Source organism: Sander vitreus, chromosome 9, assembly GCF_031162955.1.
Source record: "Sander vitreus isolate 19-12246 chromosome 9, sanVit1, whole genome shotgun sequence".
In the NCBI taxonomy this organism is placed as follows: domain Eukaryota; kingdom Metazoa; phylum Chordata; class Actinopteri; order Perciformes; family Percidae; genus Sander; species Sander vitreus.
Genome location: NC_135863.1, coordinates 16,043,248 through 16,066,710, shown reverse-complemented (window position 1 = coordinate 16,066,710; position 23,463 = coordinate 16,043,248). Strand labels below are relative to the sequence as shown.

General features: G+C 41.4%; 1 protein-coding gene across 1 annotated transcript in view; it reads right to left on the bottom strand.

The window, feature by feature from the left end:
- Positions 1–23,463, bottom strand: part of obscna (obscurin, cytoskeletal calmodulin and titin-interacting RhoGEF a) — a 50,041-nt gene that overhangs the window by 16,966 nt on the left and 9,612 nt on the right. The window contains exons 18-51 of the mRNA XM_078259923.1: positions 22,927–23,193; positions 22,478–22,753; positions 21,812–22,078; positions 20,604–20,870; positions 19,689–19,955; positions 19,339–19,605; positions 18,615–18,881; positions 18,118–18,384; positions 17,644–17,910; positions 17,138–17,404; positions 16,683–16,961; positions 16,288–16,545; positions 15,860–16,126; positions 15,247–15,513; positions 14,747–15,013; positions 14,227–14,493; positions 13,727–13,993; positions 13,190–13,456; positions 12,639–12,905; positions 12,145–12,411; positions 11,637–11,903; positions 8,216–10,438; positions 8,057–8,129; positions 7,897–7,958; positions 7,680–7,792; positions 7,371–7,571; positions 7,175–7,257; positions 6,706–6,879; positions 6,208–6,382; positions 5,985–6,086; positions 5,551–5,715; positions 1,191–1,349; positions 933–1,110; positions 536–649 (exon numbers count right to left, since the gene is read on the bottom strand). Of these exons, the coding sequence (XP_078116049.1) occupies positions 536–649; positions 933–1,110; positions 1,191–1,349; positions 5,551–5,715; positions 5,985–6,086; positions 6,208–6,382; positions 6,706–6,879; positions 7,175–7,257; positions 7,371–7,571; positions 7,680–7,792; positions 7,897–7,958; positions 8,057–8,129; positions 8,216–10,438; positions 11,637–11,903; positions 12,145–12,411; positions 12,639–12,905; positions 13,190–13,456; positions 13,727–13,993; positions 14,227–14,493; positions 14,747–15,013; positions 15,247–15,513; positions 15,860–16,126; positions 16,288–16,545; positions 16,683–16,961; positions 17,138–17,404; positions 17,644–17,910; positions 18,118–18,384; positions 18,615–18,881; positions 19,339–19,605; positions 19,689–19,955; positions 20,604–20,870; positions 21,812–22,078; positions 22,478–22,753; positions 22,927–23,193 (9,441 nt within the window). The remainder of the gene's footprint in view (positions 1–535; positions 650–932; positions 1,111–1,190; positions 1,350–5,550; positions 5,716–5,984; positions 6,087–6,207; positions 6,383–6,705; positions 6,880–7,174; positions 7,258–7,370; positions 7,572–7,679; positions 7,793–7,896; positions 7,959–8,056; positions 8,130–8,215; positions 10,439–11,636; positions 11,904–12,144; positions 12,412–12,638; positions 12,906–13,189; positions 13,457–13,726; positions 13,994–14,226; positions 14,494–14,746; positions 15,014–15,246; positions 15,514–15,859; positions 16,127–16,287; positions 16,546–16,682; positions 16,962–17,137; positions 17,405–17,643; positions 17,911–18,117; positions 18,385–18,614; positions 18,882–19,338; positions 19,606–19,688; positions 19,956–20,603; positions 20,871–21,811; positions 22,079–22,477; positions 22,754–22,926; positions 23,194–23,463) is intronic.

Sequence of the window (23,463 nt, the reverse complement as noted above, 5' to 3'; positions counted from 1 at the left end):
ATACCTAAAGAGGAAATCTCATCAGCGTCAGTGAGCCAATAAGCATGCAGCATGCTTCTACCAAGATCTAATAATGTCTGTTATTGGCTGTCTAACGTTACACGTTGTAGAGACACGCAGGAAAAAGTCTACTTTACACAGAGATGGGGCTCACGTAGTAGGAGCTGAAAAATACATAAAAAGATTTGTGCCGTTACGTGTAATGTTGCCATTTCTTTTTGTTTTATAAAATTGGTATCGTAAAAAGTATCAATCAGGATCATACCAGGATCAAAGTCATGGTATTGATATCGGTATTACTTTTGAATGATACCCAGCCCTATACACAGCACAGATAGGTTAGATTCTAACTTGCACCCCCTCACCCTCCCTTGAATCACCTACTGCATGTATGCCTGTACACTTTATCCTTGGATAAATTAAGGTGAAAAAAATACAGTGGGTAAATTGCAGACAAAACTGCTTCTTGTAACACTGTGTAACACTATAGTACAACATGTGCAGAATCTACATATTCTAATAAGCTGTTTCTGACCTTTGAGCCAGCTGACCACCGGTTTTGGTGATCCTGTGACCTTACAGGTCAGTTTGATTGTCTGTCCTATCTTTGTTGTGCAGTCAGACAACGGTGCTTCAAACACTGGTGGGCCTGTTCAGACACAAACACAAATACAGAAATCACCCACCAAGCATTTAATTAAAATGTTTTCAATTTATATTATATCAATTTGACCCTGAACCAACAGGACAAGAGACAAAGAGACTTAACCGCTGGTTCACTTATCACAAAAGCCAAAGAGTTCATATCAGAAGTCAATAATAATCAATAATCCTTTAGCTGCCAATGTAATATTGAAAATAGATTTGATAGTCTTATGATTCATTGTCAAACATTGCCTGCCATGTACTTCCCTTCCCAAAGAACCACTTACTGTTAGTGGGCAGACTGGAACGCTGCTGTAGCTCCTTCAGGTCCTTGAGCCAGGAGAGTTTGACCAGGGAGGAGCGTCCCTGCAGTGTGTACCTCCGCACTGAGCCCCTGTGCTCATGCCACAACCCCCAAGACTTTTCATCTCCGCCCAAAGTCTCCTTTATGTCCACATCATTCAGCTAGGGGAGATTGAAAAGTGAGAATGAGGAAGAGGAATTGTCATCACATGTGGTCAATTGTGGTATTAAACTGATCTTACCTTCATTTTGTTCTTGAAGGTGAAGGTGTCACTGTTCATACTGGTGTCTCTTTTAAGTTTACACAGTACAATACATTCCTTGAAGAGAAAGACTTGTCTTTGATGACCTCTAGAGCCCGTCTTGATGTCTGGAGATTCCTCCCACACTGTGAAGACTCCCTGAAGGAAAGACGGCAAGTTTTTTTTTTTTTTTATCAGAGTGCACATTTAAGGCTTATATTTATACTTGAGATTTCTCTATTTAAGCAGCATTGTGAAACAAAGTTATAAGTTGAATTGGTGCTGCAAATTATTAGAAAAGACGGTTATAAAAATAATAATAATAATTTCAGCTTAAATCAAATCTTCACTTTTGCTCACAGCATTAAACTAATACAAGCTATTTGTTAGTGGCACTAACACCGGGAACACACCGCAGGCCTAAGTGTCGCGTAGCGTAGATACGAGCCTGATCGTGCGCCTGGCCTTTGACACCAAATGCATATTTCTATGCGCCGGTCACAAAGCGATCCTTCTTCTCTCGGCTCGCTCTGTGAGAAGTCAAGACAGCCAAAATCACCATGAACCTAGGTGTTTTATTTTGAAATGTGCTTTATTTTTGTATCCGGCTGCACTGTAGTCTTCCTGTATGTGATTAACTGCCTGGCTTGACACATACGCTCGCATATCGTGTAAAAAATATAGGCCTGGCAAACTCGATTCCTTTTAAGGATTCGGGTTATTCTGAGTCACTCACTAACTGATCCGGGTTGTGCGAGTCACTTGAGTCACTTGAGTCAGTATTGTATGCTACATCCAAGGCGAGCTTTTGATTTGGATAAAATGCCATGTTTTCATTTAGAATCTTTTAATTTTATTTGGAAAACGTTATATCCATAAATGTAAATGGTCTGAAAGAAAACCGAATATTCCTTTAAAAATTACATGAAATTATATTTTGAAACTTTAATAGGACTGACAAATAAGAAAGCCATCCGGACTCTGAACATTCACAATGACTTACAACCTCTTTAATGTAAATTCCATGCGCCCCTTTTTCATGTATGTATGTATGCATTTAATGTTTTCAATGTGTATGTGTATCTGTACTTGAATAATAAAGTTTTTTGAAGACAAAAAAAGTGTCGGCGAGGTGAGCTTACGGACTGTCTGCTCGCCTTAATTGCATTTTAATATACTACATTTATACACCAAACCTAGTAACAGTAACAGTAGGCCTAGCTAGGCTACGTGCAGAACATTGTATGTAATTTCAGAAGTGAAAAAATGGCTTTTGCTGTTGATTTTCTTTACCCTGAGCTCGAGGAGAGACTTCACTCGCTCGCTATGCTCGCTCGTCTGAATCAGATCCACTCATATAGCCGGCTGATTCGCGCGAGAACTCATGAATCACTGACAACTCATGAATCACCGACAACTCATGAATCACCGACAACTCAGGAATCACCCGACATCTCTCGAGTGAATCCCATGGTCTGCAAGCTTCCGGCTCTGAGTCTGCGGGTCAGGAAGTTCCTATAACCTGTCTCGGACTGTCTCTCTGCTCACTCAGGTGCTTAAGTTGACTTGTGGAGTTGCTGTTGCCTACGAAATTGTAAGTTATAAAGCTTTTTGCAGCTAAGATGGCTAGCATAGTAGAAGCTAATGTTGCAAGAGGTTTGTGTGTGGCGCTGTTATCATTTTAGATTGAATTGTAGTAGGACTCAACTGAACCGGGTTAATGATACTAGAGACTCGCGATTCGTGAGTCAATTTAAAGACTCGGGTTAAAGATCCGAGTGTATCACGACTCAAACAGGTCTAAAAAAATAGAGGAGCCGAACTATCGCTGCAGCGCGGGGGCATACACGGACGCTACGCGCCCGGTATGGCTGGACAGATTGGATAACATGGGCGGTGAAATACGCTGCTATACGCGACGCTTACGCCTGTGGTGTATTTACCACCGGGCTGATTGGGCCGGTGCCCTGGGACCTCCTACCTCTAGGGGGCCTCCAAGACCCCACTAACTGTGTGGCCTCATCCCTTGTAAATTTAAAATTAAATTAAAATAAAATGAATTAATGAGTTTGTGTGTATGTGTGTTAACAATAATTTAGTTGCACACAAAAAAGTATCATGATCAGTTTTTTTGATCAGTTGTTAGCGGCAAGACAGGCAGTAGAGGATAATGTGAAAGAAAGAGAGTAGAGGACATCGACAAAACAAACAACATGGATAAAAAACGGTGGAGCAGTGGAGCCACAAAACGGAAAGATAAAAGGGAGAAGGATAGCAGAGAGGATTTAATTAGGAGTAATATTCCAACCATCTCCAGGCTAATAAAGAGCCTGGCGGCGCCTGCGGTGATGCTAGCGATGAGGAGTTTAACATCCAGCCTTGCTATTTCAGATGAACAATTAGAACAACATCAGCACCCTGAGCATCAGCAGCACGACACAACAGAGAACCACAGCCCGGCTGGAGTGACCGACACCTGTTTCAATGCCCCCCCACCACGGTCTCCGACTCTGCAGGCGCTGAAGGCTACTACTTTTTCCATTTATTAAAAACCCCAATTATTATAGATGCCCGGATCGGCGCCAAAGCCTTCCGAATCTGTGTCCACCGACCCACCTAAATAAATATTTGTTTCTGATTTAGCTAGAGCCCAGCACCCGCATCTCACCACCCCTCTGTTCCCGTATGATATGTTGCTTTTTAAATCATGTAACGTTGTTGTATTAATGTAGACTGTTCATTTTTATGACCAGATATGCGGTCTAAGCTTATCAATGCATAATATGTGGGAGTCATTCTCTAGTTGAGGGTACTTTCACGTAATATTTCACATCATATTTTAAAAGTAGCCTATATCTTTTGTCTTTTTCCCTTAGTTCACTGCAGAGAATCGGTGAAGTATAGCTTTGTTGTTTTTAATATTTTCAGAACCTTCCGCTGATTAAATCACTTAGGCCTATTCACAAGATGTTATTATGTTTTTTTTATTTGAATGTTATTACAGTATGTTGGTCTTACCAGTGAAGAATTAGTTTGCTGTGTAAGACAGAACACCAAGAGCATGTATCATTGCAATGTGGTCATTCATATCAGACAATCGGACAGCGAGCAGGCATCTCTGCAACACCAGAATCACCTAACTGTAGGTCTACTTATTTAATACGGGTTTTGTCACCACCATATATAATAATTTTGGCAGATAATGTAATACAAAAATGATAAATAAATAAAGTAGGCTATACTTCTTTCTCGAAAATGTAGTGTGCAAATATACAAACATATAAATCATAATACTGATACAGATTTTAAGGTGGAAGAAGGCAGTTTGGGTGGTTTTGAAAAGGAATTTGGGACCGATGATGATCGTGTCTGATTTGTCACAGTTAAGTTTGAGAAAGTTGGTTTGCATCCATGATTTAATTTCACTGATGCCAATGGTCAAGTGGAGTGAGTTGCTGTGGTGATGGATTTGGTGGAGATGTAGAGCTGAACATCGGTGACGGCGTTACATTATCAGGTGTCATTACATTTCAGGAAATTATGACATAGAATAAAATAGTTGCCACAGTACAGCTTTCCCTGTAAGTCCTGACAACTCATTTTAATTATGTACCAGTCTGCCCCCTTTCTCACTGTCCTTGCCATCTCCTAGTACCCAGATGCGCTGATGAACCTCAGTGCCATCTTCCTCAGTGCTTGAACCTCGAACTAAGGCATACATTAAAATAATAATGCATAACCATTGCCATTAAGTTGTGCAACTTAAGTTTGAGAACTACATTTCACGCTGAGAGTGATCTGTATAGGCCTATACGTATATATAAGTTATACTCCACCTATTTTCATTTATATATTTGATTACAATTTTACAAACACAGCTCTGTTCCACTTTAGGCTAGTCTGTTGGGGGAGAGACAGTGAGAGAGAGTAAAAGAGGTGCTCAACAATCAGCTGTTTTTCCAAAGTCAGCTCTTTAGATAACATTGTGGTCACCACTACGTTTTTTTCTTGCCTTTGTTTTTGGTGTGATTTACTTGTGTCAGTTGGCTCTGTGGAATGGATGAGTAGACTGGATGTTTTCTGTTGAGATTAGCATTGATTGTGCTATTGTGGGAAGCTAGTTCGATTTTGACAAACTGTACAGACATGACTATAGTTATTCTTAGTTATGTTATTAGGCTGTATTTTCATAGATTTTAATCTGCTTTATTGCAATAAATTCTGTTGATTTTTGTGCCCAGGGGCCTCTGCATTGTAAATCCGTGCCAGGTTCCCGGTGTAATGGTGTTCAGGTTTTTATTTTAATACTGGACCCAGAGCTTAACATGGATATGAAAACATGTAATTTATTTGTAGTTACCTGTCGCATGGGCTCGCCCAGGGCCATTAGAGGAGCTGGGTAGTTCTCGATGAGGGACACCTGGTGCAGGTTGTCAGACCTCCAGGTTAGACAGGACACCATGGAGAAGGTATCCTCCAAAAGACAGCAGCTCTGGCCACTTTTGGCTTTGTTCTTGATCAGCTCCTGCAAATAACATTTTTATTTACATCTCAGGCATTGATATGACACACTTTCAAGGAGAGACTACAATGTGTGCAACAGCAGAACAAGCTTAAATGCTCAGTGTTAAGTTAAAATAAATATTCAAATTTCTTTGCAACATTCCTGTTTGAGAGTTACAAGATAAAGAAACAGGCAAAAATATACCAATATATATCAGGCATTACTACTATCAAGCTGACATTAATTATCAAAGTTTGTAAAAAATAAATAAAATAAAACTGTATGCTGACCTTCAGTAAAGCCTGGTAAGTTTGAATCCTCTCCACTGGTCGCTGGAGGAAGGTAAGGACATCCATGACAGGATCTTCAGGCTTACCAGATTCTGGTAACTCCTGAAGTGTAATGAGTGACATATTGAAGAAATTAAGAACATTAGATCAGTGTAATAATGTTGCTATTCAGGACATTAGTTTCCACAATGTCCATGTTAAATGTTTATGTTTAAATACAAACAGATGTTGTGAATACTTTGAAATACTGTTGGACAGCCTTGTCAGCGATGCAGGCCTCTGCTTGTGCTTGTCCCACCATGTAGTGAAGATACATCTCAAAGTCCTCTGTGTGTTTGATCAGATGCATAGCTACATCGTCGTCTGTGGCACACTCTCTCAGCCCGGGAAGGATGGACCTGAGAAGACATAAAATAATATTAACATCAGACTGAGTTTGACAGGAGAAGAGGACACAAAGGGACATTCGAAAACATCATACAGACTGCTGGTCACACAAATCTTCTTGTGAGAAATACAACGGAATCTCTTCTTAAAAATAAATTAAGAAGAGGCACAAAAGTTGAACAGGAGAAAACGTACAGTACACAACTCTATGGATTGAGTATTGATGCATACAGGTGGCATGATTTGATAATTATGTATTATTTAATTGAAAATTCAAATTAGCATATTTGTTATGCACAGTCCAAGTATAATGCATGTCTTGTGCTTGCATTACCTCTCATGCAGAAACATGATGTCCTTGATATTCCTGAAAATTATCTCCTTCTGGTTAAGGATGTTAATGGGGACGTGGCGGCTAGAATCCAAATAATTCAGCTGGTGAGAGGTAAACATCTTTATCTCCTTTACAAACTCCTCTTCTCCAGCAATCAGGCCTTGGATCAGCTGGCTAAAGATAAAGGGAAGTTAATGCAGATTAGATGTGATGCAGCAGTGTTTGTTTTTACTGTTCACATCTAAGATTTGTTATTTAAACAAATAAGTTCTCCATCATCACAAAAGCCAAGTTATCAAGGTGTTGCATGGAATACGTGCAAGAATAACCAAATAGTAGAAATAGTAAACATACATATAATTAAAAAATAAATATAATTACAAATACATGTATATCCAACAGCAATGTGCCTTGTGATGTTCCTCAAAGTTTATTTAACCTGTCAGTATATAATTGCAGAATGACGGACCTCAGAGCCCTCCTGTACTCTTCTCCTGTAGACCCAATTCCATTAAGATCCTCTTGAGGTGCTCTCAGTTGCGGGAAGGTCTCCTGTTCAAAAGACTTATAGTTAGTTATTATTAAAAAGCCTTTTTAATTTCTCATTACTTGATGAAACATGTTTATGCAGTATTGGAGTTGATGTCTGGATTTATACACCCTACCTTCCTCTTCTTCTCCAGGTAGGCTGGACACACCCATCCCTGTCGAGCAGGGTTGGTTTTGGTGGGTTTGGTCCTCACCAGCCACCTGTCCGGATAAACAGAGTCCAGGACCTCTACAAACTGGCCCTCCTTCAGAACAAAACTGTCCTTTTTTCCGCTGTTTGGACTGCAATCAGCTCGAGCCACATACATCTCAAATGTCTAAGGTGAAAAAAGCAAATATGTAACTTATTTAAAGGCTTATAAAGTGAAATGGGCAATGTTACTACTACTTTGAGTAATATAGCACACGTGTCATATGACAAGTACCTCTCGTCTATCCTCTTCCCCTTCTGACTCTGATCCAGAGACGGCACTAGTTAAGGGTGTGTGAGCGCGGTGGTGCTTAGGAGAGGGTGTCCTCATTCTACTTTCGTGAGCCCCTATACATTAAAGAGTAACATAGCTATAATAAACCTGATAAGAAACTTAGTGGAGAAGTGACAAACAATTAAAAACAGCAATGAAAGAAATCAACATTGCTGACCTTTGACCTTCAGTAGTTTCTTCGGAGATTGTGGAGGAGCCATCTGTTCTTTATCATCTTCCCTGTAACAGTTTTACATAAGTTGTGTCTTTATGAGCACAATATTAAAGATTAGCAATCAAAGTCAGGTAACAAATTAATCTTCTCTCTGCCCGCTGACCTTGGTACAGCTGGGCCAGTCTCACCAGGTTCCATCATATCTGGAGCTGTGTCATAATCCGAGGGACTAGACACTGTTGGAAGCATTATACTTTAAATATATGGCCAAGTAAATCCATATTTGTTGTTATTACAGTTGAAAAATAAACGTGTTACTTACTGGAGCTGGCAGCAATGAGTGAGGATCCTCTCCTCTCTTGTAGGCTCATCTGAGTGTCCTCAGTCAGGTTGTAGGCCTCCCACAGAGAGACACTCACATTTTCTACGTAGTTTGCAGCATCTGTAGCTGAAGTGGGTATCTCGGTTTGAGTCTCAGGCAGATCCTGAGTCTGTGTTTCGGCCTGGGCCTCAAGCTTTGGCGGGGTGAGTTGCAGAGGAGTTATGGCTGCAAGTGGAGGGTGTACAGGCTTCTGGACTGCCGGAACAGGCTTCTGAGGCTGTACTACCGTTAAGTTTCCATTGTAGGAGGTCACACCAAACGTATTCACCACCTCACATGTATAGATTCCACTGTCAAGGGTAGTCAGGTTTTTGATAACCAGTGTGCATACACCGTTCTCTGTAGTCTCAACACAGCGTCGCTGGTCATTAAGGATTTGTTGGCCGTGTTTTAGCCAGCGCGCTGTGTTGACTTTTCCTTCTACAATACACACTAGAGTGACTGTACCATGAAGATCTGCACTCTGGTTCTTAAACACCTCTTTAAAGACAGGTCGCATGTCTTTGCGGGTTTTGTAGCCTTTGAAGGCAGCCTGGATCTTGACTGCAGCCTCTCTCATTTGTGGTTCGTCCTCAACGCTGATGTCAATCTCCGGTGTACCACCATTTGGTGGTTGTGCCTTCTGCGGTGCATTAATTGGAGGAAGAGTAGCAGGTTGGGTGGACCCCTCAACAAAAGCGCCAGGGGGCTGGACTGGAGTCAAAGCCTCTAAGAAAGTTTCATCTTCAGAAATGTAGAGGAGAGGAATGTCTTCTGTCGTCTTTGTTCTTTGTTGTTCTTCCTCCCTTCTCATTGGCTCGACTACAAGTTTCATTTCCTGCACTAGTTCAGGTTCTTTTCTCATGGGTTTTACTGGTTGTTTGATCGGCTGTTTAGTGTTTGCATCTTTCTCCGCAGCTTTCACAGGTTGCTTAATTTTCTCAACTATCTCAGCATCTGTTGTTACTGATTGTTTCCTCTCGAATATTGGTTTCTCTTCAACCTCTTTTTTCAAAGACATTTTAATTGGTTGATCATCTGTCTTTTTCACTACAACTCTTGTCATCTGCCCATCATCTTGATCTGTCTCTGTGTCCCTTGATAATTCTTTTTTCATCCCCCCCTTTGCTTTGCTTTTTATCCTCACAGGTGGTTTTGGAGGGGCAAATGCAGCCTCTTTTTCTAAAGTCTTTACTGGTTGTTCGACTGACTGTTTGTCCATCTGATTTACAAACGGCACTAGTTTTAGTGGCTTTTCCTCTCTCTCTGCCTCTGTGGCCACTTGTTGTTTCACATGGTCTCTATGTTTATGGTCTTCTTCAGAATCATTTACAGTAGTCTTTACTGATTGGACAATGATTTCCTCAGTTTCTTTTAGAACATATTTAAGCGGCTCCTTCACACCTGTTACCTTTCCTTCAGATCTTACTGGTGGTTTAAAAGGTTCCTCTTCCTCTACTTTGCCCTCCTTTACTGTGGACTTCTCTTCTTGTTCCTTTATTGTTTTATTACCAATAAACGTATCTAATAGTTTCACAGGCTGTTTTTCATCTTGACTGTTCTGCCACAGGACTTTTCCTGGATGGCTTTCCTTCCTCTCAACTTCACTTGTTTTCTCTGAAGGCTTTCCTGCTTGTTTTGAGCTCTGTTCAACTTCATTTCCCCTTTTCTTTTGTTCAAACAAAGTGTCTCCCTGAACCCTGTCTAACTGACTTGCGTTACGGTCAACTTTGAGTAATTTCTCTGAATTCGTTCCTGGTTGTCGCTTCTCCATGAAAACGTCTTTCTCCCTTTCCAAAGGCCTTGCTGGCTCTTCTGCCTCCTTGTCAACCCCATCATCCTTCTCCAGTAGTCTCATTGTCTTGTCAATTTCCTTGTACACTTCACTGTCTTTCTCCCCATGCTTCTCCAGTTGTGTTACGTTCTGTGTAACATCAAAGTCTTTCTCCATAGATCTTGCAGGTTGGATGCCTTGTTTTAGGTCAAACATTGGCTCTACATGTTTTTCTAAACTTGTAATAGATGCTTTCCTATTGGCTCTCTTTTTTGGCTCTGGAGGAACAGGCTTGGCCTCTTGGAGTCCAGGCTTCTGGTTCTCTGGAGTAGGAGTTGGTTTGGAAACAGTGTCCTTTTCCCGGGGCAGTGTCGTGGGAGGCTCTGCCTTTGGTGGAGTCAGCTCTAGTGCTAGATAAGAGAATTAAATTCACATTTTTTTGACAACTGATTTATGTGTGGTGGAGGTTGGATGGAAAAAGTGTCTAAACTTACCTTGTTTCTGTCACTTTTCCAATTTATTATTAAAATCAGTCCCTCCAGGATTTCGCGATGTCGCAATCTCGCCAATTCACGCAAATTCAACCAATCACCGCGAATTTGGTGCGACTCGCAATTTTGACCAATCACCGCAACTTTTCCGCACATTTGACCAATAACCTGAAGTTTCCCACAACTTCAACCAATCACAGCAGTACCACGTGCACTCTGAGAGCCAATGACCAATCGGGAGTGAGAACGGGTTGATAATTTCCTTGTTTTTGATATGAAGACGAGACATGTATGTGACTCATTTACCAACAAAACGTACAGCGAAAGATCGTGCAAAACATTTCAGACCGTCATGCCAACCTGTATACATTTTAACATCAATGTAGACTTTAACGATTTAAAAGTCGCTGAAGTTGCTATCGTTTCCATCCTGGCTGTCGGCTCTCTGCAGCAGGTGGGGCGACTGCTCCGTACCCCCCGCGACTGACGCTTGCACACACACAAACACACACAGACACACACACAAACAACACACACACGGTGGATGCAGGAGAAAAAGGAGATAAGACAACACGATGACCTAAATTGAGGACAGCTACGCTCGTTATTGTAAGTGCAATGATAAGTTAAAGTCAGTACTTTATCAAACCGTATAAATGTGTGTCCCAGGCCAGGATAGGAAAATAACTAACAAGCCACTGACAGATATGTTCAAATTTGATTCATTCAATGAATTATTATTTTTTTAGTCTTAAATCCACCAGCCATTTTCATATTATATATTATTATTATTATTATATATATAATTATTGTAATATATTATTTACAGCATCCTGAGCCTTTTTGGTAAGGTTATTAGGAAAACTCAGCCCAGAGTAATTTTATTCTCCCCAAAACAAGTTTCCTTTTTATTTTAAAAGAACTATACAAAAAAAGAAATCACAACTTTTTTGCAACTTTCACGGTCTCCCGCAACTTCATTGCAACAAACATACAAAAGACATCGCAATTTTTATCGCAATTTTTTACAAAAGCTCCCACGAAATCAGGCATTTTGGGCCGCAACAATCTCAAAAAAAGGCCGCGAAATCCTGGAGGGACTGTAAAATGCACACACCTTTCACTGATACAGTTGCAGTGGTCTCTGCACTTCCTGCTTGACATGAGTAGCTGCCTCTGTCCTCAGGTTTGAGATCTTTGATGTGCAGCTGGAGAAGGCAGCCATCTTGTTTCATCTCATACTTCCTGTTCGCTCTCAGTGGCAGCCTGTTCTTCTTCCATTGTACTGACACTCCAGGTTTAGACAGCTCACAGCACAGAGAGGCTGTACCTCCCTCCTCAGTCTCCACACTATCTAAGTCTTCCTTGAAGAATGGTGGGAGCTCTGGGAAATGGGTGCAAATTGGAAAAAAATCATACATCTTCAGTGTAATGGGGAAATGTTTAAGACCAGAATACATACAGTATCAAGACTTTTTTAGCCAACTTATAATGTAGGTGGGTTATGAGCAACAGAATGTGTACAAGAGGGTTTAGACAATCGAAAGTACTTTAGATTTGATTGTGTAGGTGTTACATTGCTAACAGATTATTTCACTGCTATGCAGATTGCCAAACATACACACCTTTCACTGTTACAGTTGCAGTGGTCTCTGCACTTCCTGCTTGACATGAGTAGCTGCCGCTGTCCTCAGGTTTGAGATCTTTGATATGGAGCTGGAGAAGGCAGCCATCTTGTTTCATCTCATACTTCCTGTTCGCTGTCAGCGGCAGCCTGTTCTTCTTCCACTGTGCTGACACTCCAGGTTTAGACAGCTCACAGCACAGAGAGGCTGCACCTCCCTCCTCATTCTCCATGCTTTTTAAGTCTTCCTTAAAGAATGGAGGGATCTCTGGGGAAATGGAAAAGAAAAAATAGAATTGTACATGTGATGGGAACAGTGCTCGAAACCTCGCCAGGACAGAATTTGAACTGTTGTTTTGGAAAACCTATTTTCTAAGTTGGTGGGTAGGATAACATAATGGCTACCAGATAGACCAGATAAGTACAGGAAAGCACTACACATTAAATGTATGCAGTTCTAATATTTAAGTCAGAATTCTCCAAATGCACACACACCTTTCACTGATACAGTTGCAGTGGTCTCTGCACTTCCTGCTTGACATGTGTAGCTGCCGCTGTCCTCAGGTTTGAGATCCTTGATGTGCAGCTGGAGAAGGCAGCCATCTTGTTTCATCTCGTACTTCCTGCTGGCTCTCAGTGGCAGCCTGTTCTTCTTCCACTGTACTGACACTCCAGCTTTGGACAGCTCACAGCACAGAGAGGCTACACCTCCCTCCTCAACCTCCACACTTAGTAATTCTTTTCTGAAGAATGGTTCGAGCTCTGCAAAATTGGGTATGGATTGAAAAAAAAGAACATAATTATACATCTTAAGTGGAGCCGGAGAATGCTTAAGACCTAACAAATGGAAGAAAATGCATTTGGTCATACAGACATCATCAAAGCTTTTCCACCAACTTGCAATGCAGATGGCCGAATTGCAATGATAGCAACTTAAGACATTGCAGAAACTTCAGACAATCTCAACAATGTACATTGAATTTTGTTGTGTGCTTAATTGCATGCAGAGCAAACACTAAATTGTTCACTGCCAAATGCACACACACCTTTCACTGATACAGTAGCAGTGGTCTCTGCACTTCCTGCTTGACATGTGTAGCTGCCGCTGTCCTCAGGTTTGAGATCCTTGATGTGCAGCTGGAGAAGGCAGCCATCTTGTTTCATCTCATACTTCCTGCTGGCTCTCAGTGGCAGCCTGTTCTTCTTCCACTGTACTGACACTCCAGCTTTGGACAGCTCACAGCACAGAGAGGCTGCACCTCCCTCCTCAGCCTCCACGTTCTGCAATTCTTCTTTGAAAAATGGTGGGAGCTCTGGGAAAGATAGGAGGGCCAGAGCATAATGAAGTAAAATGTTTTTATTGTAAGAAACATTTCAAACTTTAGCAAGTAAGTAGTATAAATTATGTTAATGTTTTTGTTGCCTATATGATAGATCAGTGGACTTTGCTCCATATCATATTGACTTTCAAGAAGTTTTTGACTATCATAAAAATCATTGAAAAATGACTAGGTTTAGGGTTCTATGATTTAGATCCTGCTAACACTGAATTTTCATTGCCATGCAAATCGATGCACACACACCTTTCACTGATACAGTAGCAGTGGTCTCTGCACTTCCTGCTTGACATGAGTAGCTGCCACTGTCCTCGGGTTTGAGATCCTTGATGTGCAGCTGGAGAAGGCAGCCATCTTGTTTCATCTCATACTTCCTGTTTGCTCTCAGTGGCAGCCTGTTCTTCTTCCACTGAACTGACACTCCAGCTTTGAACAGCTCACAGCACAGAGAGGCTGTATCTCCCTCCTCAGTCTCCACACTATCTAAGTCTTTCTTAAAGAATGGAGGGAGCTCTGGGAAAATAGACAAGATAAAAACACAATTGTACATGTGATGGGAACAGTGCTCGAAACCTCACCAGGACAGAATTTGAACTGTTGTTTTGGAAAACCTATTTTCTAAGTGAGTGGGTAGGAAAACATAATGGCTACCAGATAAGCACAGGAAAGCACTGCATAATAAAATGCATGCAGTTATAATACTAAAATGTTCTAATAAAGTCAGAATTCTCCAAATACACACACACCTTTCACTGATACAGTTGCAGTGGTCTCTGCACTTCCTGCTTGACATGTGTAGCTGCCGCTGTCCTCAGGTTTGAGATCCTTGATGTGCAGCTGGAGAAGGCAGCCATCTTGTTTCATCTCATACTTCCTGCTGGCTCTCAGTGGCAGCCTGTTCTTCTTCCATTGTACTGACACTCCAGCTTTAGACAGCTCACAGCACAGAGAGGCTGCACCTCCCTCCTCAGCCTCCATGCTTAGTAAATCTTCCTTAAAGAATGGAGGGAGCTCTGGGGAAATAGGTAAGGAATGAAAAAAACATTAGTATAATGGGAAAATACTTGAAACCTTAATGGAAGGGGACCAAATTGTCTTTGATTATAAATACAGTGTCACGATTTGTCCGCAAATTTGACAGTGGAGATGGGTGGGACTGCAATAATAGCAGCTCAGTAGATCATTAGTACTTCAGATGTTTGGTGGTCTGTGTGGTTGAATGCATGCATTACTAACACTGGATTTCTCATTGCCAAACATACACACCTTTCACTGATACAGTAGCAGTGGTCTCTGCACTTCCTGCTTGACATGTGTAGCTGCCGCTGTCCTCAGGTTTGAGATCCTTGATGTGCAGCTGGAGAAGGCAGCCATCTTGTTTCATCTTGTACTTCCTGCTGGCTCTCAGTGGCAGCCTGTTCTTCTTCCATTGTACTGACACTCCAGGTTTAGACAGCTCACAGTACAGAGAGGCTGCACCTCCCTCCTCAGTCTCCACACTATCTAAGTCTTTCTTAAAGAATGGAGGGAGCTCTGGGAAAATAGACAAGATAAAAACACAATTGTACATGTGATGGGAACAGTGCTCGAAACCTCACCAGGACAGAATTTGAACTGTTGTTTTGGAAAACCTATTTTCTAAGTGAGTGGGTAGGAAAATATAATGGCTACCAGATAAGCACAGGAAAGCACTGCATAATAAAATGCATGCAGTTATAATACTAAAATGTTCTAATAAAGTCAGAATTCTCCAAATACACACACACCTTTCACTGATACAGTTGCAGTGGTCTCTGCACTTCCTGCTTGACATGTGTAGCTGCCGCTGTCCTCAGGTTTGATATCCTTGATGTGCAGCTGGAGGAGGCAGCCATCTTGTTTCATCTCATACTTCATGCTGGCTCTCAGTGGCAGCCTGTTCTTCTTCCACTGTACTGACACTCCAGGTTTAGACAGCTCACAGCACAGAGAGGCTGCACCTCCCTCCTCAGCCTCCACACTTCTTAATTCTCTCTTGAAAAACGGAGGGAGCTCTAAGAAGAAAGGTTGGGAAGGACAAAATTGTAAATCCAGTTCAGCATGTTAGTTAATAATAGTACATGCAACATTTCAAAGCAAGAGGTTGATTGTACTTGGGCTAGACGACATTCACTGTTGACAAGATGTACTGAATCTTATTACATTTAGGAACATTCATGGGGCAATTCCTATGTTAAAAAAATGCAATGACTTCCAGGAAGTTCACACAATCACAGGAAAGTACCTTAACTCACAAAATACATTACTTTTTTGTGACTGAGAGTATTCTGATGTACTAAAATTTGCAGTACATTCAATTTTGTCTATTGAGCAATTGTTCACTGTGACATGCACACACACCTTTCACTGTCACAGTTGCAGTGGTCTCTGCACTTCCTGCTTGACATGAGTAGCTGCCGCTGTCCTCAAATTTGAGATCCTTGATGTGGAGCTGGAGAAGGCAGCCATCCTGCCTGATCTCGTAGTTTCTGCTGGCTCTTAGTGGCATCCTGTTCTTCTTCCATTGAATCGGCACTCCTAGTTTAGAAAGCTCACAGTACAGAGAGGCTGTACCTCCCTCCTCAACTTCCACACTCTGCAATTCTTCTTGGAAGAATGGAGGGAGCTCTGGAAAAATAGGACAAAAAGAGACATTTGGTGTAATAATGTAGTATTTAGGCTGTTAGCATTCCAAGTGAGGAAGGTACATTTTACAGTATCTACCTTTTTTTCATCAGAACGTGAAACATTAATCCACTATCTAAAAGCAATATTACTTCCATTTTTACCTGTTACAGTAAGTATAGCACTGGTCTGCACATCTCCTGTATCACAGCAGTATGTGCCAGTATCCAGGGGATCCACATCACGGATAAGCAATAGGTTGACTTTTCCCTCCTTAAGTAGCTCATATTTATCACCATTTCGGAGAGGGATGTGGTTGCGCCTCCAGGTAACAGGGGAGGTGAAATCCGAGGTTGTGCAGGACAAAGTAGCTGTCTCTCCTTCCATGATCACGACGTCTTTAGGCTTTTCCTCAAATAAAACTAGAATGTGAAATCAAATGCCACTTTAGAACGTCTGGTTCCGAGGAAATAATTTTAGCTGAACTTACACAGTACTGAATTCTGAAGTATTAATATTTTTTCAAATTACACCCTCTATTCCGTGTGTTTCTGCTTACCTTGGGCCTTAGGAACAACTTGCAGACGTGCAGAGGTCCTCTCCTCCCCAACCACAAATGTCACAATGCCCGTCTCCTCAGGTGTTGTCATAGTGAGGACCAGTCGGTGCTGGCGACCCTGGCACGTCATCTGGTTCATCTCGTTCTTCTGCAGAGGGCTGGAGCCAAGCCACCAGACACCTTCACTCACGTCTGCATGGCTCAGCTCACACACAAACACTGCGTCCTCACCCGCTGTCACCGTTATACCTTGCAGCTCTGTAACGATCCGCACGCGCTCTGTGGAGGTAGAGGAAGCTATATACAGCTGGCTTTTTAGAGATGGAATGGGAAATATTTACAACTTAGATGAGAATAGCCTGTTGGTTTTGTTCATGCCGCATTTCTTGTACTGTAAATGAGGTAGTCAAATATACCAGTAAATAAGGAATAAACTTCTATTGGTAACCACCTACCCCTCACAATCAGCTTGGCAGTGGTCTTCTTGCCTCTGGAGATGCAGCAGTACTCTCCAGCATCCTCCATATGCAGTTTCTTGATCTCCAGGGTGTGTGTGGGGCCTTTCTTCTTTAAAATGTATTGCCCTCCTTCTATCACATTGTTGTCCTTCTTCCAAGTGACAGGGACATTAGCACTGGAAACTTCACAAGACATCAACACAGATTTCCCCTCCATCACTGCTTGGTTCTGCAGTTCCTTCTCAAAGAACACTGATGCTGCCGCTGGTAACAGAAGGAAAGGAGACGTTATGCTGGAAAAATGTACACCTAAGTTCTCTTACTGTTAATGGCTTGCCAAAGCAACAGAAATACAGTGAAATAGTAATGTTACCAGAGAACACAGATCTGCACTGGCAATAGATGGATATTTAAAAAATAACACCATCGGCAACATCGATGCAACTTATCACAATGTAAGTTTTAAGTGTAAGATGTAAAATAAATGGTAGCATGTCAAATACCTCTCACGTTGACTTCAGCCGTTGTCTTCTGCTCCCCCAAGACGCAGCTGTACTCCCCAACATCCTCGGGCTGGATGTTTTTGATGTGCATTTCGGCTATCCTCCCCTTCAATGTCATCTGATATCTTCCCCCGTGATAGAGCTGGTCCTCCGCCTTCCACCACTGCACAGGCACCCCAGCCCTGGACAGCTCACAGCGAAGGGTCACGTTGCCTCCTTCAGGGGCCTCCTGGTTCTTCAGACCCATTTTAAAGGAGAGGGGGATAGCTGTGGAAAAAGTTCATGTTGTATTGTTTTTTTTTGTTTGTTTATATGTTAACCTGCCTATAACTGGCATAAGGTCAAACCACTGTGCTTATGAAAGCAAATAAAACAGGACATTTCTCTACAAGGATTTTTTTTATCTTAGTTTTTCTTAGATTCTAAAGAGCTTAATAAGATAAAAACACAAAATGCCTGAATTTCTTCCCTTACGTGTAATGGTGATGTTGGCTGTGGTCTTGATGTCGCCGTAGATACAGCTGTAAAGTCCGCTGTCCTCTAGCTGTGCGTTTTTGATGGTCAGCTCCATGCTGCTGTTTCGATTTTTAATCTGGTACTTGAAATCATTCTTCAGCAGCTCCTGTCCTTTCCTCCACTCAACAGCAAGGCCAGGCTTGGACAGCTCGCAGTTCAACATCACGCTGTTCTCCTCCTCCACCTGCTGGTTCCTTAACTTTGTCTTGAATGTGATGGGAGGAGCTGCAAGGAGAAGAACCACGGACTGGTTATTTTCTTTAAAAAATTTCAAATAATTAGTTGCAGTTATTTGATTGAAATTCTTACTCCTAATTGTTTTACATCTTGTATTGGTTTATATCGTTTTACTTTATCCTATCTTGTAAGTTCTTTCAATTTCAATTAACTCAAATGAGAAAGGATAGCTAAGAAAGGCTTAGATCAGTTTTTTCAGCGTAGGGTTTCTACTTTACCTTTGACGGTGAGCTCAGCAGTTAATTGGCTGTCTTTAGTCTTGCAGGTGTATTTCCCGGCATCACTTTCCTCCATGTTGTTGATGATCAGTTTAGTGAGACGTCCCTCCTGTTTCATCTCATATTTGTATCCAGGTTTGAGGATGACTCTGCCTTTCCTCCACTCCACTGGAGCTCCAGGTTTGGAGAGCTCACAGCAGAAAGCTCCACTGTCCCCTTCCTTCACCTCCAAATTCTCCAGCGCTTGTTTAAATGTTACAGGAATCGCTGAGGGGAAAACACAACAAATCTGAAATTAAAAACAGCTCACTCTCAGTTCAATTCAATTTTATTTATAGTGTCAAATCATAACAGAAGTTATCTCAGGACACTTTACAGGTAGAGTAGGTCTTAACCTTTTATATACAGTCTATGTCTACACCACACTCTATAATTTACAGAGACCCAACAATTCCCCGCAAGAGCAAGCATTAATTGCAACAGTGGCAAGGAAACTTCTGACAGAACCTGACTCTTGATGGGTGGCTATATGACACTTGGGACACCTCTCAATTTTCCACACAATTTTAAATAATAATAATAATAATAATAATAATAATATTGTTATTATTATTATTATTATTATTTACTTTGTAGGAAATACCAGGTCTGTCTCACTGTGGTTGAGAAACAAAACTCCCAGCTGAACAGTGTCTATCCATGGAATGGCTGTAGTGAAACATACCTCTTACTTTGATGTCAGCTGAAGTCACAACAGTGCCAACAAAACAGCTGTACTCCCCCAAATCTCTGAGAGTTAAATTTCTGATCAGCATCTCAGCCGTCCTGCCTTCTTGCTTCATCTGATATTTTTCTCCCTCCTTCAGAAGTTGAGCATCTTTCCTCCACTCCACTGGAACTCCTGCTTTAGAAAGCTCACAGCGCAGTGTCACACTGCCCTCCTCCACAGCTTCCTGGTTCTTCAACTTTTGCTTGAAAGTCACCGGGATCGCTGAAAAGTGAACGCAAAATACTGTATAAGATGTGCAAATTGCCAAAGCACAATTGTATTACATATTGTGTAATGGTTCTCACCAGTAATGATGACAGTGGAAGTCGTTTTTAGGTCCTCACAAACACATCTATATGTGCCACTGTCCTCAGGCTGGCTTTTCCTGATGAGGAGCTCCAGGGTGGAGCCGCTCTGCTTTATCTGGTATTTCTCTCCGTTGGTCAACACCTTGTCTCCCTTCTTCCACTGCACTGGAATGCCTGGTTTGGAGAGCTCGCAGCAGAGCGTCACTCCATTGCCCTCCTGCACCTGAATATTCTTCAGTTCTTGAAGGAATTTGATGGGCCGCTCTGCAGCAGACCACAGGAGAAATATCAAAATGATTTAAAAGATGTTCATGTCTGTTTTGCTGCTCTCTAATCCCGACACTGATAAAGTCATGTTAACGCAACCATATACAGTATAGACCATACAAGCGTTCAGGTAACATCAGAAACATCCTCCTCTACAGAAAGAAAGGGGACAATACAAGCCACGCTGTTTCAAAGTTCTGCCAAGTACAATGGCAAGGATGTCACCAAAGTAAAAACAATACCAGTGGATTGTCTGGATCACTACTTTCAGAAAACTTGGTGTTTTATATTAGTTTCCACGATTTTTGGAAGCTGTTCTATAATTGTTAACATGTTAATCCCTTATTATGTCACCCTACTGTACTGATACAGTATATTCCAACTATCAACCAACCAAATGTTACACAATGTATTTCTCCTACAATTGGTGAAATCCACTTAAACAATAACTCCACATTTAATATGTCAACTTTGTCTGCTTTGCATTTAGTTCTGTGTTGTTTTACTCTTTACTGATAGATTCAGTTGTATTTAGCATGTTTATATTTTACCTTTTGATATACGGTGTATTCATGAGCTCTTTGAGTGCACTCAAAAGCACTCAAGCAGAACAAGGCAACTTATTGTGGTGTATGCAGTACTCACCATTCACAATGATCCTAGCTTTGGTACTCTGTTCTCCACATATACAGGTATAATCTCCAGTGTCGTCCAGACTGAGGTCAGCAATCTTCATCTCCACCTGCAGGTCCTTTTTCCTCATCTGGTACTTGTCTCCGTTTTTCAGCAGCTCTCCTCCTTTCCTCCACTCCACTGAAGGGGCAGGTTTGTTGAGCTCACAGCACAGTGCTACACTGTTGCCCTCCGTCACTTCCTGGTTAACTAGGGGCATCTTAAAACTTGGTGGTAAACCTGTCAATCAGAGTCAAATCTTACAAAAGATCCTATATGAAATTGAAACTCAACTAAAAGGAATAAAAGACAAAAAAGTCTACCCTACACTTTCATAAAATGAATAATCCCACTAAAATGAATTCTCAAAATGAGAACTGTTTTTGCAGCCTGAGCAGCTTAAAGCTTTAGAGAGAATAAAGGACCAAATAAGGATCGATGGAGAGCGTATCTCTTCCAGACCAAAACAGCTAAAGTGGAAACATGGTAACAATTATCTGATCATGCACATTTTACTGAATTCACTGGATTCAGTAACACATTTACTTGTCTTTGGTTTGACAAAATAATAAATATTACATGGAAGTTACATTGCAGCAGTGATGTAAGCAACACGGCATACTCACAAAACAATCTGTCATGCTCAAAATAATTTTTTTCTACTAAACTAAGTATTCAGTTAAAACTGAACAGTGGAATGGATTATATGATTGATATTACATATTAAACATAGATGTAATATCACTTACATGAAAAACGTCCTAACTAGTATTACGTTAATACTAATACTAGTTAAGTTACAGAACTGTGTGGGATGTATCTAATTGTAAACTATTGCATCCCATATGAATCTACATCCCATATATCTACTGTATATTTTCACCCAGCTTATGAGAAGTAATGTACAGTACACACAGAGTACTGTGACATTAAGCCATAAGCAGGACAAGATATAAAACAATAATCTCTCCATTGAGTTAAGTGAAGCTACATAGTGGAGCTCACACAGTGCTCATACCCACTAGGTCTATTTTGTTTTTTATTGTACTACATTAAAGCTGACCTCTTTGGCGTCTGCGCTCAGGTGATTCTGTTGAATATATTGGGGACAATTAAAAGGAAGAAATGTGCTTCACAAAATAATGAATCCAACACGTGGGGGAGACTTGAATTTCTATTACCTTGGACAGTGAGCTCAGCAGTCGATTGGCTGTCTTTAGTCTTGCAGATATATTTGCCAGCATCGTTCTCCTCTACGTTGTTGACAACCAGTTTAGTGAAAGGCCCCTCCTGCTTCATCTTGTATTTTTCTCCAGGCTTCAGAATCGCCCTGCCTTTCCTCCACTCCACTGGAGCTCCAGGTTTGGAGAGCTCACAGCAGAACACTCCACTGTCCCCTTCCTTCACCACCAGGCGCTGGATCTCTCGTTTAAATGTCACAGGAAGTGCTGTTGTGGGTATATTAGAAAACCCTGTATTCATTGATGGCATTCATTCGCAACATGCCGTTTCGTCTTAATCAAATGGGCTCCTTGATTTTTATTTTGTTGCAATACAAGGAGGCAGGCACTGCCATTTTCCTGTTCCTCTCATTAAAGAGACTGGTATCACAGGTATGGGATTTGGGATGTTGCACCACATGAAATGTACGTAGACATTTGAAATCTAATGGATCTGTAGTTATGTATCACTAAGTCACAGGTGCACGACTTCAGTAAGTAAGAGATATACTGAGACATGGACTATCCAAGGAGGCACCCATAACAACAGCTGTTTAGATATAAGCTAATATATAGGCAAGAGAAATGAAATATATTCTCATTGTTCTTTGCATGCTTTAAACTTACGTTTCACTTTGACTTCAGCTGTGGTTTTCACATCTCCTGTGATGCAGCTGTACTTCCCTGCATCTTCTGGTTGGACGTTGAGAATAGTCATCTGAGCTATCTTTCCTTCCAGCTTCATCTGATACTTTTCTCGATATATCTCCTCGGACAGAACCTGAGTCTCTCTCTGCCACTGCACAGCGACTCCCTTCTTTGAAAGCTCACAGCGTAATGTCACACTGCTACATTCTTCGGCCTCCTGGCTCTTCAGACTTACTTTAAATTTGGCAGGAACAGCTGTTGAACCAAACACAGATACTGTTTATACACATGAAGCAAAAAACAGGTAAGATCATTAAAGAAGCACTTAACAGGTAGCTCAATAGACTTAAAAAAAAATGGTCAATGGACAATAAACAAAGAAACTACAGAGTGTGCTTCACTACACTCATCTCACACATTGAACATACCGATAACTTTAACAGTGGCCTTTGTTCTCTGCTCTCTACAAACACAGGTGTAGATCCCACTGTCCTCTGGTTCAGCATCTCTGATGATCAACTCCAGGGCCGAGTCCCTCTGCTTAATCTGGTACTTCTCTCCGTTCTCCAGCAGATCTCCTCCAAGCCTCCACTCCACTGGGACACCCGCTTTAGAGATCTCACAATATAGTGTGATGTTGTGTCCTTCCTCTACTTGGAGGTTCTTCAGTTTTTGCTTAAAGTTGATGGGAAAAGCTTACAGGCAAAGATACAGTTAGGTCATGAGGAAGAAATGAATAATCACAAGAATTTAATTAACAGCAAGTACTTTTAAACCAGGAAAAGACAACACTTAAGCCATTTACGTTATTACAGTATACAAAATCTAAGACGATTTCTAGTTTCATATCACGATATCAATATAATATCGATATATTGCCCAGCCCTACTTTAACTCTTCTCTTTTCTATTTGCAGCCTTTCAACAGTTCAGTTGTCAAAAACCTTATTTTTAATTCATACATAT